This window comes from Hyperolius riggenbachi, chromosome 1, assembly GCF_040937935.1.
Source record: "Hyperolius riggenbachi isolate aHypRig1 chromosome 1, aHypRig1.pri, whole genome shotgun sequence".
NCBI classification, from domain to species: domain Eukaryota; kingdom Metazoa; phylum Chordata; class Amphibia; order Anura; family Hyperoliidae; genus Hyperolius; species Hyperolius riggenbachi.
Window position 1 is genome coordinate 629,405,362 of NC_090646.1, and position 15,329 is coordinate 629,420,690.

The 15,329-nt window shown below is 46.7% G+C and overlaps 1 protein-coding gene across 1 annotated transcript in view; it reads right to left on the minus strand.

Moving 5' to 3' along the window:
* The window catches only part of MAP3K1 (mitogen-activated protein kinase kinase kinase 1), a 126,336-nt gene extending 114,539 nt beyond the window's left edge, over window positions 1-11,797 (minus strand). Inside the window, exon 1 of the mRNA XM_068264882.1 lies at window positions 11,544-11,797. Within this exon, the coding sequence (XP_068120983.1) occupies window positions 11,544-11,797 (254 nt within the window). The remainder of the gene's footprint in view (window positions 1-11,543) is intronic.
* Window positions 11,798-15,329: the final 3,532 nt, after the last annotated feature.

The following is a 15,329-nucleotide window of genomic DNA, read 5'->3' on the forward strand; positions in this document are numbered from 1 at the left end:
AAGGCATGGAAATATTGATGATAACACAATAAGACATTTAGGAAAGGTTCAACACTGCTATGCAAAGCACAATACTCCGGGTGCTGCAAAGCTACAGCACAAAACTGCATTCAAAAGCAGGATAAACAGCAAAAACAGCACAAAAAAAAAGAACAAAACAAAAAAAAAGGGACTTCAAAATCACAATCTTTCTATAAATCCAACTACAAAAACTACAATATCTGTCAAAAACTACAAAAAATGATCTCGGGGACTTATAAAAGCAACCGAATAAGTCAAAATCCCATCAAAATCCCACACACAACTGAAGAGGTGTTCTCTTTATATCCATTCTAACAATTGAAAGTGGCTCATAAATGGATTAATCTGTCAGGCAAACAAGTACTGTCCCCTTCGCACTCATTCACCAAACACATGCAATCAAAAGAATCTAAATTGCTGGCCAAAATAACTCCAAACTACTGAACAATCGGCGCTCGTTTACCAGCAGTTACCACGCTGTAGCCCCCATGACCCGTGTGCTAAAGAGGCAATTAAACGCTACACACCCATATGGCCTCCAGACTGGAGAGCTAATCTGGGCGAGGAGGAGATTATGGGGATAAGCGACTTACCTGTACGCGTGCAATCCCACTGTCAGAGGCAGCTCCGCAAAGCAGCGCAGGTCCCATCAAATCTGCTCCGCCAGGCGACACCCCTCCCAGAGCAAGCCACAGGTAAATTTGTTGGGAGAGAGTTCAACAGACAGAACGAGCATTGTGTCCTGCGAATGAAGAGGCGAAGAGGCAAGGCAGGCAGCTGACAGGAAGAGAGCTTCTATGACCCCAATGTTTGCACAGTACAGTTGCATATAAGCCGAAACCAGAGAAGAAAAAAAAAAAAAAAAGTCTTATCTAGATTAACTCCTTCTGTACCAGTTGGCTGCAGTCACAAACTGAGGCTTGTACGGCCTCTGCCCCCAGAGCTGGAGAAAGAATGAAAATAAACTCAGACAAAAGGAGGTCCCACGGGCTTTGAAACTAAATACTCCATAAAGATGGGAGTTTCCTCGCTCTACATTACAGCAGCAGTTATTACCATAGTCAGATGCCTGCAGTACATCTGTGCCCAGTCTCTCCCTGCAGCATCTGTCGTCTATCCACAGGACCAACTAGCATTTGCATAATTAATGAATGCACAATATATCTTGGGCACGGCCTGCAGCGCTGACAACGTCAGGAGAGGAGATCACACTGCGCTGAGACAGCCAAGCAAAGAACTGCAAGCAGTCCGGTTCTGCCATGCTAAAAAAGGCAGATATAAAAACCACCCAGCAATGAAGAAAAAAAAAATGCCAAACCTCTCAAAGCTATAATTCCAATATGCCAGTCTATTGTGGCTGGATAGTATACTTGTTCAGGTGGACCTGAATGCTTGCACAGGACAGAAGGAAAACAGAAATGCACCCTGTATGTATTCAAAGACTTTAGCCCGTCTAATTCCACTTATCTGTGACTAATCACAAGTTGTAATTTGATCTCTTCCCTGTGTCACATGACTGCCACGGCAGAGATTTCATTTGTAAACACAGGATGTTACAATGTTTGCTTCCATGAAAGCAAGAAGTACACAAACTGCAGATTTATAGCAGGATTTGTATCAGCTGAACAAATAGATTTTTATGCTGTTGCTTATGTTTTAGAGCAAAGAGGAAGTTCTGAGTTCAGGTCCGCATTAAAAAAGAGGTTCTCTTGCAGGTTTAAAAAAAAAAAGGCCTGACACCTGGGGCTTCTATTGGCCACCTGCAGCTGTCATCTCCCGCGCCGTCCTACGATCTTCCGTTCCCGCTGCCGGCAACGGTCTAATTATTTGTCTAACTAGACAAATAGAACTGCGGCTGCACTGCACAGCCACGCACATGATCGCTCCAACACGTGTCATCGCGAGCTTACTGCGCAGTATGAAGTTGAAGATCATAGGAGGACGGCGCGGGACAGGACAGCTGCAGGGGGCCAATAGAGGCCCCAGGTAAGTGTCAGGTTTTTTTGGGGGGGGGGGTTTAAACATGCAAGAGAACCCCTTTAAGGGCTCTGCTTCTTTCACAGGAAACCTGGGTTTGAATCTCTGCTCTCCCTGTTCAGTAAGTTAGCACCTATGGTATTCAGTAAGGAGTCTTGGGCTAGACTCCGTAAGGCCTGGAAGCCACTAGAAAGTGCAAACGATATTGCAATCGCTATCGATTTGTGATAGAGTTTTGTAAGTGATTTTCGGAGCGATTTCTCTGCTCCGTTACTATTCATTAGAGTGGAAACGCTCCCAAAATGCTGCAGGTCCTGCGATTGCTTAATCGCAATGGCTGTAGGGAAATCTGTCCCATCGACTTACATTGGCAGAACATTTAAAGCGCTCCCTAAGCCTGCTTTCAAATTAAGACGTTACAGGCGCACGTTAGTGCAGCCTGTAACGCAGCCCACCGCACAGTAATGAAGATTCAATGGGCTGTTCGGAGTGCCCACGTTGCGTTACATTGTAACGCAGCACGTCCGTTGAGTGCTGCATGCTGTGCGTTATGACTGTGCGAACATGCTCAGTAGTGTTGGAGGAGGAGGTCTTCGCTCCTCCTCCTCGGCCAGGCACATGGATAATTAATATTCACTGCACGGTGTGACGTGCAGTGTTTACTTCCTGGAGCGCCGCTGTGTGCGGTGATTGGCCGGCTGGACCACATGATGCCGCATGCGTCCAAGAGTACGCATCACGGACGCCAGAGTGAGCTGCACAATGCGGCTCACTCTGACGTCCACATCCAAAAGCACCAGGCGTTGCGTTAGGGGCACGTTATGCGACCATAACGTCCCCTAAAACGCAACGTCTTAGTGTGTAAGTAGCCTAAACACTCAGAAAAAAACAAAACGCTCTAGTGGGTTCTAGGCATAACACTGCTACTGCCTATAGTGGGTGCTGCTCAAGCCCTTTGAGTCCCCTAGGAGAAAAAGCACAACATACCGTAAATGTTATTTGTCTTGCCTATAAAAACCCACTGACGTTTCAATAGACCTGTAACAGCTGTGGGTAATAATCAAAAGCGTGAATCAAATTTCCTGACCGCTACAAAGGTCCATTTAACCAGCCGGACTCCAGGTGTGGCTATTGCAGCGCGTCGCGTCTTGGCAAAGCGAGATGTCATCTGCTAATGGATTCAGCGCAGAGATGAACAGCTCTTTAACGTGGATAAGCGGAGATCAAACCCAGATGCTGTCTGGCCATAGAGCAAATGACACGCCACCAAAAGACTCTCAGGAGACTACTGTAGGCTGCATTCACACACATGGGCCTCCATAAAGAGAAGGAAACCCTAACAGCAATCAAGATAGTCGTAACAGCTGCCAGCGATCTAACATCATTTGCAGGGACACTTTGCCGCCGAGATAATGCGTGTTAACTGATCTGCAATATTGAGTTCTGTATGAGAACCGCCAATCCAACCATGACGGTCTGCAAAGATTCAGACACGCTCGTACACTTGTGCAGCTCCCTGCATTTGCCGGTCTGCTATACTTAAATTCCTAGCAATATTCCTAGCATTTAAGAATGGCATACTACAGTAATAGAAAGATTAAGACATGCCATGAAAAAAATGCATTAGAATACCGTTGGTAGCTAAACTGAGAGCGCTGTGGATGTTTCCTTTTAAACAACAGTTGCCTGGCAGTCCTGCTGATCTCTTTGGTTGCAGTAGTGGCTGAATCACACACCTGAAACAAGCATGCAGCTAATCCACTCTGGACTTCAGTCAAAGCACCTGATCTGCATGCTTGTTCAGGGGCAGTGATTAATAGTATAACAGGATCAGCAGGAGAGTCAGGCAACTGGTATTATTTTAAAGGCAAAAATCCATATCCTTAGTTTAGGTTCACTTTAAAACAGTCATGTGAAAAAGCTCCTGAGCATGCAAATTTCTACTCAACGGGAAAAGGTGTGACGGTCAAGTCCTCATGATCTGCCCATTTAAAAAAAAAAAACCTAAACTCTTGTACGGGACAGAAGGAAAACAGAGAAATGCACCCTGTATGTATTTAGAGCATTTAGCATGTGACTAATTTCTGCTTTCATGAAAGCAGGAAGTAGACACTGCAGATGTACTGAAGGATTTGTATAAACTAACAAAGAAATGTTCTTTAAAGGTTAATATGCTGTTGCTTATCTTTTAGAGAAGAGAGAAAGTTCTGAGTTCAGGTCCGCATTAAGGTGCCCATACACCAATTTTACCGGTAGATTACATCATTGTGATTGAATCTGCTGGGAAACTATTCCCTCAAAATGTCTAATCAATATTGGATCAACTTCTACAAGAAATCTATTGAAAGTATCGACCGGACAGGATGGAAAATATAGGCTAACCGGTGGGCGGACCAGGAGCGGCGGTAGATCGATGTGATGACCCATAGTGTTGCATTGCATTGCATTAAGGAGGAACTCCAGTGAAAATAACGTAATAAAAAAGTGCTTCATTTTTACAATAATTATGTATAAATGATTTAGTCAGTGTTTGCCCATTGTAAAAGCTTTTAAATCCCTGATTTACATTCTGACATTTTTACTGTTGGCAGGTGATGTAGCTGCTGCATACTTTTTTGGAAGTTGGAAACAGCTGTAAACAGCTATTTCCCATAATGCAACAAGGTTCACAGACAGGAAACTGCCAGGAGTACCACAGTCCTCAGAGTTTCACTGCAATTTCAGTCATACAGCGCCCCCTGATGGTCTGTTTGTGAAAAGGAATATATTTCTCATGTAAAAGGGGGTATCAGCTACTGATTGGGATAAAGTTCAATTATTGGTCGGAGTTTCTCTTTAAACAGTGCAATATTGAGGTTGGATTCTGATTAACAGGAAAGCAAACATCACTACCGCCGCACACCCAACCAGGCCCATTTGAGCAAGATTTTTACAGCATGACAGTTTTGAACAAATTTGGCCAGAAATCAACCGAAATTACGACTGGGCGGCAACATCATGGCATCGATTATTATGTGAGTGAATCTGCTGGATATCACTGCCGCAAACTGAGTAATGTAAGGGCACTGTAGAGATGGTCAATGATATCAATGGTAGGTCTCCAGTTCACACGAAAATATGCTAATTGCAAGCTAGGGGAGTTGGGTCTATCAAATGCAGTTGCAGCCGATTGGCTCAATTCTAAGCGATCTGCATTTTGCATTGCATTCAAGTCTGTAAAAATTTGCATCTCATTATCCAGCTTTACTGCCAGTCGATTTTCTGGTAGCTAAAAAAATGCTCCTCACAATTCCTGTCTCAGCTGAGCAGATATTTGCACCTTCAGCAACTTTTCTGCCCCACTCTACTGGTGAGAGAGAGTGGTCACATGACTCCCAGACTCCCCTCCCACCACAGTGCTGAGGAAGCCATGTCACAAGGCTCACAATACTCTGCTAGCAGCCTTGTGGGAGGGGGCGTATCTTGGACTGCCGTGGTGCTGTCCCTAAATACCCTGGCAGTCTACAACTGACAAGAGCCTGGTGTGACCACTCATTCTATACAAAGATAATTAAACACATTTTTTTCCTACTGCACTAGTAATTATTTCTACCACAGGGGGTGAGAATGGCATTTATGGAATTTCACTAATACCAAACGGGAGATTCTGTACTGTTATTGTCAACTGTTCTGGATCCTGCAGGTTATACCATAAAAACTTGTGCCATGGGGACGTGTGGCATGCACCATATACTGGCCCAGCCCATTTAAACATATGTGCAAAGCATATATAAAAAAAAAGTAGTTTAAAGTAACAACTCTAAAAGGGATACTGAACTTAGAAACATTTAAAGCGGCCTTGAACTCAGAATTTCCTCTCTGCTCTAAAAATATTCGCAACAGCATAATAATTTTTTAAGAAACATTTCTTTGTTACAGCTTCCAAAACTCTTGCGATACATCTGCAGTGTGTCTACTTCCTGCTTTCATGAAGCAGAGAAAGAGTTAACATCCTGTTTTTACATATTGGTTGGGTCTGCTGAATTTCTGTGCTGACAAAGCTGAGAGATCATATCACACTTGTGATTACTTACAGATGAGGGAGAATTAGACAGCTCGTCTCTCTAAAAGCACACAGGGTGGGTTTCTCACTGTACTTGTGTTCTCTACAAATGTTCAGATACACTTTAAGCTACATTCACAGTGGTGCAGCATTATGGCTACTATGTAATGGTGCTTGCCGCTTGGCAATGCACCACCTATGCAACGTTTACAGTGTTGTGGGAGCTTTATGGTGTAATGGCGTGCGGTATTGTAGCACACTGTATGCAGTGTGTCACAACAAAACGTGCGTTAAGGTGCAGTGAAGCATACTTTTTATTGAATTTATGCTTCACCTTATGTGAAGCAATGTGGCAGTAACGTGTAGTACGACTTGTTAGCCTTCGCTCCTGTTATACAGAGAACACAACGTTCCACTAGGAATGTGGTCTTAGAACTTCTACAATACAAGACCTTTAGAGCTCAGACACACTATAAGCACTTTTCTGAGTGCTTTTTGGCCTCCAGAGCTTTTTAAAACATGTTCCCACTGACTTACATTACAATCGTGGTAAAAAATGTGCTATTTTTCCGCAATTTCAAATGTAAGTCAATGGGAGCGTTTTTTTAAAAAGCTTGAGGCCAAAAACTGCTCAGAAAAGCGCTTATAGTGTGTCTGAGCCATTATTCTGATCTGACATTCAAAATCATAACAGAGTTATTTCACAAAAATGTATATGAACCTTCAGCATCTTTGTGACAAAGACCAATTCACCAACGTTTACATGGCCAAAACACCACAGGCCCAAATACAGAACATATAAAAAACAAAAACTCATCTCACTATATACAGTACTATTTCACTACTTAGGCCAAATTGGAATTTTGGCCTCTGGCATTCAGATGTTAGAAAACATGGACATCCCCTCACCCCACCTTCTTTATCCTCAGCTGTCAGGAACTAATAAAAGGAAGGGAGGAGTTATGCCACAGTCTACTGACCCTAATAACCTTTGCGAGGCCAGAAGGGGCATGTACCAAGACTTGCACATCGCCTGCCCCTCACATGCAGGTCCTGGAGCAGACATGGTCAATGAGAAGCCAATGTTTCCAACTTGAATGCAAATAGCATGCGGCCTGGGATTGGCACAATCAAATGCAGTTGCAGACCAATCCTGATTGGTCTCGTTGCAAGCTGTATGCAAGTCAGAAAAAAATACCATCTCATCACTTCATTATACTGATTCATTGCCAAGCTACATACATCTGCATAACATTTCTATCATTAACTATTAACATCTCATCAGTCCATCCCTAGCAGTCACATTTGTTACATTTTCAAACAAGAATTTTGCATACTTTTTGCATTGCACTGAATTGGCATTTGAAGAAGCAACACTGAAGTGACCGCCAAGGTCTTCCTGAAAACTCTTGTCAGGTACTGGGCAGTTGGGGCAGTTGCACTACTGGGTACCTGCTCAGTGGGAATGAGACCATGTACAGAAATTAATGCTGCATATCATAAAGCGAGGAAAAGTTTAAGTTGGGCTCTCTGAGAGCCTGAGCCCACTAATGCAGTTTTGTCCGCTTTTCAGCAACACATCAATATTACAGATGCTGAAAAGCGGACACAACTGCGTTAGTGGGCTCAGGCCCTAACAGCACAGTGCCAGGATAGTGACATCATTGTTTTGATACTGAAGAGCAGATTGTTTCCACGATCAAGAAATCCAAAGACAAAAACTTTAGTAAGAACATTCACTTTAATTTTGGAGAGTGTGGAAAGGGGTCGCAATGTACCAATCAGGAGGATACCTCCTCACTTCATGTCCCAACAATGAGTGAGAAAATCTCTCAAGAATAATAATAATAATAGGTTGGTTCACACACTGGATTTTCTGACAGTCAAACATGGCCATCCAATTAGAATTGACCGATTTCTGGATGAAATCAAATGACACCATCAATCACACAGGCTGGAAAGATCTCGCTTGAAAGGGGATGGTTGGGCAGTAGACTTTGTGACAACCGCCAGACCCCCCCCCCCCCCCCCCAACTTATGTGAAATGTGCTCCCCCAGACCCATGGATAGTGTTGCAAGGGAGCTTCCCCCTGTCCCTGGTGTGCCTGTGGTCACAGGTGGTTGCAGCTTTACAGATTTTCAATACATTTCACGCTGAAATCTATTGACAGTCTGTGTACATCATGTGGTAGTAACAGATCCCTCTCTGATCAGATTCCTATCACAGGGGGATCTATCGGATAGTCAAATACAGTGGCCATCTAGACATGTGTCCATATACCACTCGATTATTTGGGCCGATTGACCTTTTGATCAGATAATTTAATCAGGTCAGGTCTAGTTTAGGGGACTCAGCAGGAAACCTCATAAGGCATAGTCCTCCAATCACAGTCCTTTCTACAGCATAAAGCATTGTGATTGGCCAAATTAGTGCGAGTTTAGCTTACTACAACCTATTGGAAACCTAGCAGGCCAAAAGGGTGCTGTGCACCCAACCACGTTAGCAGAATTTCTTAAGGATGTCTCCTGCTGGTTCCCTAAACTAGACTAGCGCCTCTTTTCCTCTTCCAGAGTCACTGCAGGCGCCTGCAGCAATGTCATATGTGCCAGTGTCACATGGTGCAGGCTCACATAGTGCATCAAATACCAGTGGACAGGATCTGCAACAGCATATGACAGGTAATCAGTCAACACTGCCCACAGGTGGGGGACACATATACACTTGGAAACTGGTACGCAGTGTATGGACAGGCAATAGATCCCAGATTAAATCAGAGAGTGGTCTACCAGTGCTGTCCAACTGGCGGCCCGCGGGCCGCATCCGGCCCGCCAGGCCACCTGCTGCGGCCCGCTCGTCTCCCTGGGATGCAGGCATGGCTTGCGCTATGGGCGCCATGCCTGCTCCCTCTTATTGTGTCCCCGCTGGCCTCTCCGGTGTCCCCGCTGGCCTCTCCTATGTCCCCCTGCTGCCGCTGCCTCTCCTATGTCCCCCCGCTGCCGCTGCCTCACAGATCAGACCTCACAGATCGCGGCGACTGATGTAAACAGAGGGCGCATGGTACCCGCACGGAGTACGTCACATGCGGAAGTGAATCATTAGTCACTTCCGCATGTGACGTTCTGCCGCGCGGGTGTCATGCGCGCGCTCTGCTTGCTTCAGTCGCCGCGATCTGTGAGGTCTGATCTGTGAGGCAGCAGCGGCATCGTCAGCGGGGACACCGGAGAGGCCAGCGGGGACACCGGAGAGGCCAGCGGGGACACCGGAGAGGCCAGCGGGGACACCGGAGAGGCCAGCCCCAGAGGTAACGGGCTCGCTACTGGTGGGGGCACCTGTCACTAGCTGGGGGGGCTCCTGTCACTATCTAACTGGGGGGGCTCCTGTCACTATCTAACTGGGGGGGCTCCTGTCACTATCTAACTGGGGGGGCTCCTGTCACTATCTAACTGGGGGGGCACCTGTCACTATCTAACTGGGGGGGCTCCTGTCACTATCTAACTGGGGGGGGCACCTGTCACTATCTAACTGGGGGGGCTCCTGTCACTATCTAACTGGGGGGGCTCCTGTCACTATCTAACTGGGGGGGCTCCTGTCACTATCTAACTGCGGGGGCTCCTGTCACTATCTAACTGGGGGGGCACCTGTCACTATCTAACTGGGGGGGCACCTGTCACTATCTAACTGGGGGGGGGGGGACACCTGTCACTATCTAGCTGGGGGGGGACACCTGTCACTATCTAGCTGGGGGGCACCTGTCACTATCTAAGTGGGGGGCACCTGTCACTATCTAAGTGGGGGGCACCTGTCACTATCTAAGTGGGGGGCACCTGTCACTATCTAAGTGGGGGGCACCTGTCACTAAAGGGGCATTCTGCTTATTTATGTGAAATGCTGTCTATTTATGTGCCTCATGACTGCTGAATTTGTCTTGTTGGGGGCCTCATGATTTGTTGGGGGCATCACGATTGCTAAATTTGTCTTGTTGGGGGCCTCAAGATTGCTGAATGTGTCTTGTTGGGGGCCTCATGATTTTTTGGGGGCCTCATGATTGCTAAATTTGTCTTGTTGGGGGCATCATGATTGCTGAATTTGTCTTGTTGGGGGCCTCATGATTTGTTGGGGGCCTCATGATTGCTGAATTTGTCTTGTTGGGGGTCACATGATTGCGAACTGTGAGACTATGGAAAAGCTGAATCGTCATCATGAGACAATAGCATTAAACCTACTTTTTTAGCTTTTTAAAACGGAAAATAAAACTGGGAGGTTCTAAAAAAAAACCCACATTTTTCAGGAGTAGGATGGATGAAATTGTTTATCTTCACAGTTTATTTTCAACTTGGATTTTCCATAATGTTCATGTATGAGTTAAAACGTTTGTATGTAGTTTAAATTGCTGTTGCCACTTTGCGATAAGTGACTTTTGGGTTGCAGTTTGGACACTCGGCCTCCAAAAGGTTCACCACCACTATCCTAATCTAATGTCCCACATTGCTAAGTTCATGTAAATTTGTCTCCACCCGTGGTCACACCCGCATTCTGGTCCATGGCCACACCCATTTTTCGGCACGCCGCTCAATGGTACCCTCGTGTTTTCTGGCGCGCGTAGCGCGCCACACAACTTCACTATTATTTTAAATTGCATTTTGTGCAAAGTGCTGCCAATCTAATTATCCTTTAATTGCATTTTTTCCGGGGGGGGGGGGGCCTGCGGCTCTAGCAAGAACCTTCGGCCCTCCACCATGGGGTCTGAAAAAAAAATGGCCCTCCATGCCCATGAAGTTGGACAGCACTGTGGTAGATCAAACAATTTATGTACACCTTTAGTGTATGGCCACATTATGCCTGGTACACACCATGCAATTTCCCATCAGACGAGCCAATCCGATTGTTTGACACTGCAGGTCTGTTCTGGTTTCCGTTCGTTATTCCGATTGATTTTGCATAGAAGTGATCAGAAAAACAATCAGAAATCAAACCTGAGCTGTTGGAAATAATCGATTCTACCCGTCTGACATGAAATTACTTGGTGTGCACCAGGCATTATGCCTGATACTCACCATGCAATTGCCCGTCAGACATGTCAAATTTAATCATATCATAAATACAATCGCAATCGAATCGCACAAAGAATGGTATCGTGTAGATTGGGCTTAATGGTCCAATAATGCATTTAGATTGATATGAAATCTATTGAAAATATGTTCCTAGTTTGTAGCACACATCAGATAGATTCCTGTCAGATTTGACTTGACAGGCATCTGCCAGAAATCTATCTGATGGTCAAATCTAAAACAAATCTCTCAGAGTATGGCCACCTTTTGACAGATAAAGTTACTCTAATCCCAGTGTGTGAGGCAGCCCTCACTGACACGCAGCCTGTATAGATCAGATTCTGCTGGGACAGGAAGTGAGAAGAGCGACAACAGTAACAATCTACCGCTGGAGCTGAACTCTCCCCACACTCTCCAGAAAGGCAGAGCCCTGCCGGCCTCCGTAGTCCCGTACCCGGTGCTGAGGCTCCCCGGCGGCTCCTCGGCGCTGCGGGCTGCAGGCAGGAATGTATCCGGCTCCAGCAGCACAAGGTCCCCGCTGCCTCCCGCTGTGTGCAGAAGCTGCTGCTCGGGCTCGCCTCGCCCGGCTTCCACGCTCCGCACTTTCCGCAGCTGCTTCCTCCTCCAGTCCGCCCGAGGCTCCCCTCCTCCGGCCGCTTCCCCAGTCTCCGGGCTGGACGAGCCCCGACTCCCCGCCGCAGCCGCCATCTTCCTGGGGCCAGGTTTACATTCACCACGGAGGGGCGGGGCAAGGGGCGGGACGGCAAAGCTTCAAAAATTTCACGTAACCTGGGAACAGCTTGTCGGCCAGGTACGCAAATGGCGTAAGCGGAGGCTTCGCTGGCGTACCGTAGTTTGCGCGGGCCGTTGTTATACTGCAGTACCTGCGCCAGCCTACCGCTTGGAAGGAAGCGCTACACTACGCTTCTAGCGTACAGGCTGCATGGGGGGGCGGAGAAGGGGATACGCATGTACGGCTGCGCAGGCCAGGTACAGAGCACGGTCTGGTAGTTACGCAAAGTGCGTGAGGGGAGAGTGGGCGTGCGCTGTGCGGTTACGCTGCCGCCCACATGAGGCGGATGTGAGGGCCGGGCACGTATTTTAAACTGTCTACCTGATAACTGAAGTGATTGAGCAGGAGTGTGATTCACCCACACCGGGCTAAGGTCTGCCAGCCTGGCAATGTCAGCTATTGCGTAACAGCTGCGGAGAACAGCGTACAGGAAACTGCTCTTCCATCCCAAATACGGGTGTTACCTGCATAGCTCCCAACTGTCCCTCTTTGGGAGCCCTGTCCCTCTTTCCTCCTCATTTGTCCCTCTTTTCTTTCTATGTAAATATATATATATTTCTCTACTAAAAATGTTTTTAATTGAGTCTAAACTTTATTTTCATCCTTTAAATTGATATATTGCTAATTTTAAAATGTTAATATGAAGGCAAATGAACCAGGATAGAAAGGACCAGTGTGGTTTGAATTATAAAACAACATATTTTTCTTATGAAATCTTTATGGTATGCATGACTAGGGGGCGTGATGAGGGTGTGATCAGGGCGTGGCTTAAGTGTCCCTCTTTCTCATCTCAAAAAGTTGGGAGGTATGGCTTTGGGCCCTGATGCAAGTTCTACAATGGGGCCCCCAAACACTATATACATAACAATTGATATGGCATACCAAACCTCAGGGCCGGATTTGTACTTTTTACCGCCGAAGGCCACTGTTACCAGCCGCCTCCCTCCAGTATAGGTAGCCAGATGACTCCCTTAATCCCTCCTTTTTCCACCCCCTTCAGTATAGGTAGCCAGCTCGCCTTCACACCGCAGCAGCCATCAGTCACACTAATTTCAGCACTCGTCTCCAGTGCAGAAGCTTCCTCTTCCTTTCCGTCTCCAGTGCAAAAGCTTCCTCTTCCTTTCCGTCTCCAGTGCTGCCCAAGTCCATAGCTGCCAGCCACAATGCAAACGTGCACAGAGAGCAAGGTGGCTGCTGGCAGCAGAGTACCATGGTCAGACACTTGCCTGATCTCCCTGCATTGCAGCATTTGCAAGCTTGCACTAGTTTAGCCTGCTGCTTTGGTGCCCTAGGCCATGGCCTAGGCGGCCTTGCCCTAAATCCTGCCCTGCCAAACCTGCCAATGGCAACTACAGTGTCAGAGGTAAAAGAAGGGAATGGGGGACAATTTGTTAATGATTACCACTACTCAAAGTATCTATAGAAGTGATTATTATGAGCACAGGACCAATAGAATGCTAATACTGCAGCTGAGGGAGGGCCCATCTAGCCCAAGGGCCCCAATGCGGTTGCAACCTCCGCATCCCCTGTTGCTACGCCCGTGGCTAAAGGTGGCCATTTATTCACGTCAATATGTATATGTACAGATGGGTCGTCACCACCGTAGATGAATTAAAGCTCTTTTATTAATATGGCAGCAATTACAGACTGCTGTTTCGGGCAATCATGCCCTTTTTCAAATTGCAAGTAAAGCCGTGACAAATAAAATGCATACAGTGAATCTTTAAATAGTCAAACCCCACGTGCACCACCAATCAGTGCTTCTGTGGGCGGGGTTATAGTGCCTGATGGGGAACCTCATCCATGAAAAAGGGCACGATTGCCCTAAACAGCAGTCTGTAATTGCTGCCATATTAATAAAGGAGCTTTAATTCATCTACGGTGGTGCCGCCCCATCTGTACATATTCCTGGGTGTGTCCTGAGAGGTGCTGAGGCAGGGGTCGAGCACGCCACCTTGTCCATTGGGTGCTCCTAGCTTCTTTGGTTGGTTCATGTCAATATGTGGCAGCAGATTTGATCACTCTGAACGGATCTGCTAGAAATTGATGCTGCAATCAATGCCCTATCGAATTTCAGCTTAAATCGGTCCTTTGCACCGCATGGAAGATATCACATGGTTGGTGGTTAGACAATAGCGTGTCGGTAACAGCATTTGATTTCAGGACGACTGGCGTGCAAAGTGTTGGCAGCAGAGCTTACACTCACCTGTCCGCCAACACATGTCTTCTCTCCATCACTGTCTGGACTGCTCCTCTCTGTCTCTTCCCTCCTTTGCCTGTGACACTAGTGTCTAATGTGTTATGCAATTGTCATGGGCGATGGAGAGACCAGGCAGGGAGGAGAGATGGAGAGAATACTTGAGAGTGGACAGTTTAGTGTAAGCTCCGCTGCCAACGCTCTGCTTGGGGTGGGTGGGGGGGTGGGGGCTGAAATCTATGTAAAATCTGATTACAGTGTCTAAATAATACAATAGAATCCCATACGTCCCAACTTTTTGAGATGAGAAAGAGGGACACTTAAGCCACGCCCCCTGTCACACTCCTAAATACGCCCCCAGCAAACCCCTAGTTGCGCATACCATAAAGATTTTGTAAGAAAAATATGTTGTTTTATAATTCGAACCCTACTGGTCCTTTATAACATCCTGGTTCATTTTCCTTCATATTAACATTTTAAAATTAGTAATATATCAATTTAAAGGATGGGAATAAAGTTTAGAGTCAATCAAACACATTTTTAGTAGATAAATATATATATATATTTACATAGAAAGAGGGACAAAGTCTATAAAGAGGGACAGGGCTCCCAAAGAGGGACTATCCCTCCGAAAGAGGGACAGTTGGGAGCAGTGTAATCCTACCTAATAAAACCCCACTGTCCCTGCGTTCCCTGTCCCTGTGTCCGTGCTTTTGCCAGCGCGGCACATGGACGTTGCAAAAAGGAGGGCAGGGGGTGCTGTCGGTGCACACGGCATGGAGCGTGGCCATGTGCACACATGGCGGGGAGCGCGGTACATTAACGGACAGGCTAATTAACTAGTAATAAGATAATTTTTTCAAATTGCTGCCGCAACAAGCATGCCCAATTGATGATTTCAGCCGAAATCGGTCGAATGTATCGATCATGCATGCTGGAAAATCTCGGTCTGACATAGTCAATTGCGTGTGTGGCGGTAACGGCGTGCAATATTGCAAGGACCAATGAACGCTATCCCCCTCCCCAGGTGTTAAAGTTCCCCCTCTGGTGCCAGTGCATTGTAAATCTCACCTGCTCCTGCTGCGATGACTCCCGGTCCCGTCCGCTGCTTCTCCTGAACGCTGCTAGGCATGTGTGTGACGTCAGGAGTACTACCTGGATTGCGGCTTAACTTCCGATTGGAGGAAGCTGGCAGCGGCCGGGGGAGCCACGCTATGGAGGAGTAGCTGATTGACAAGCTCAGGTAAACA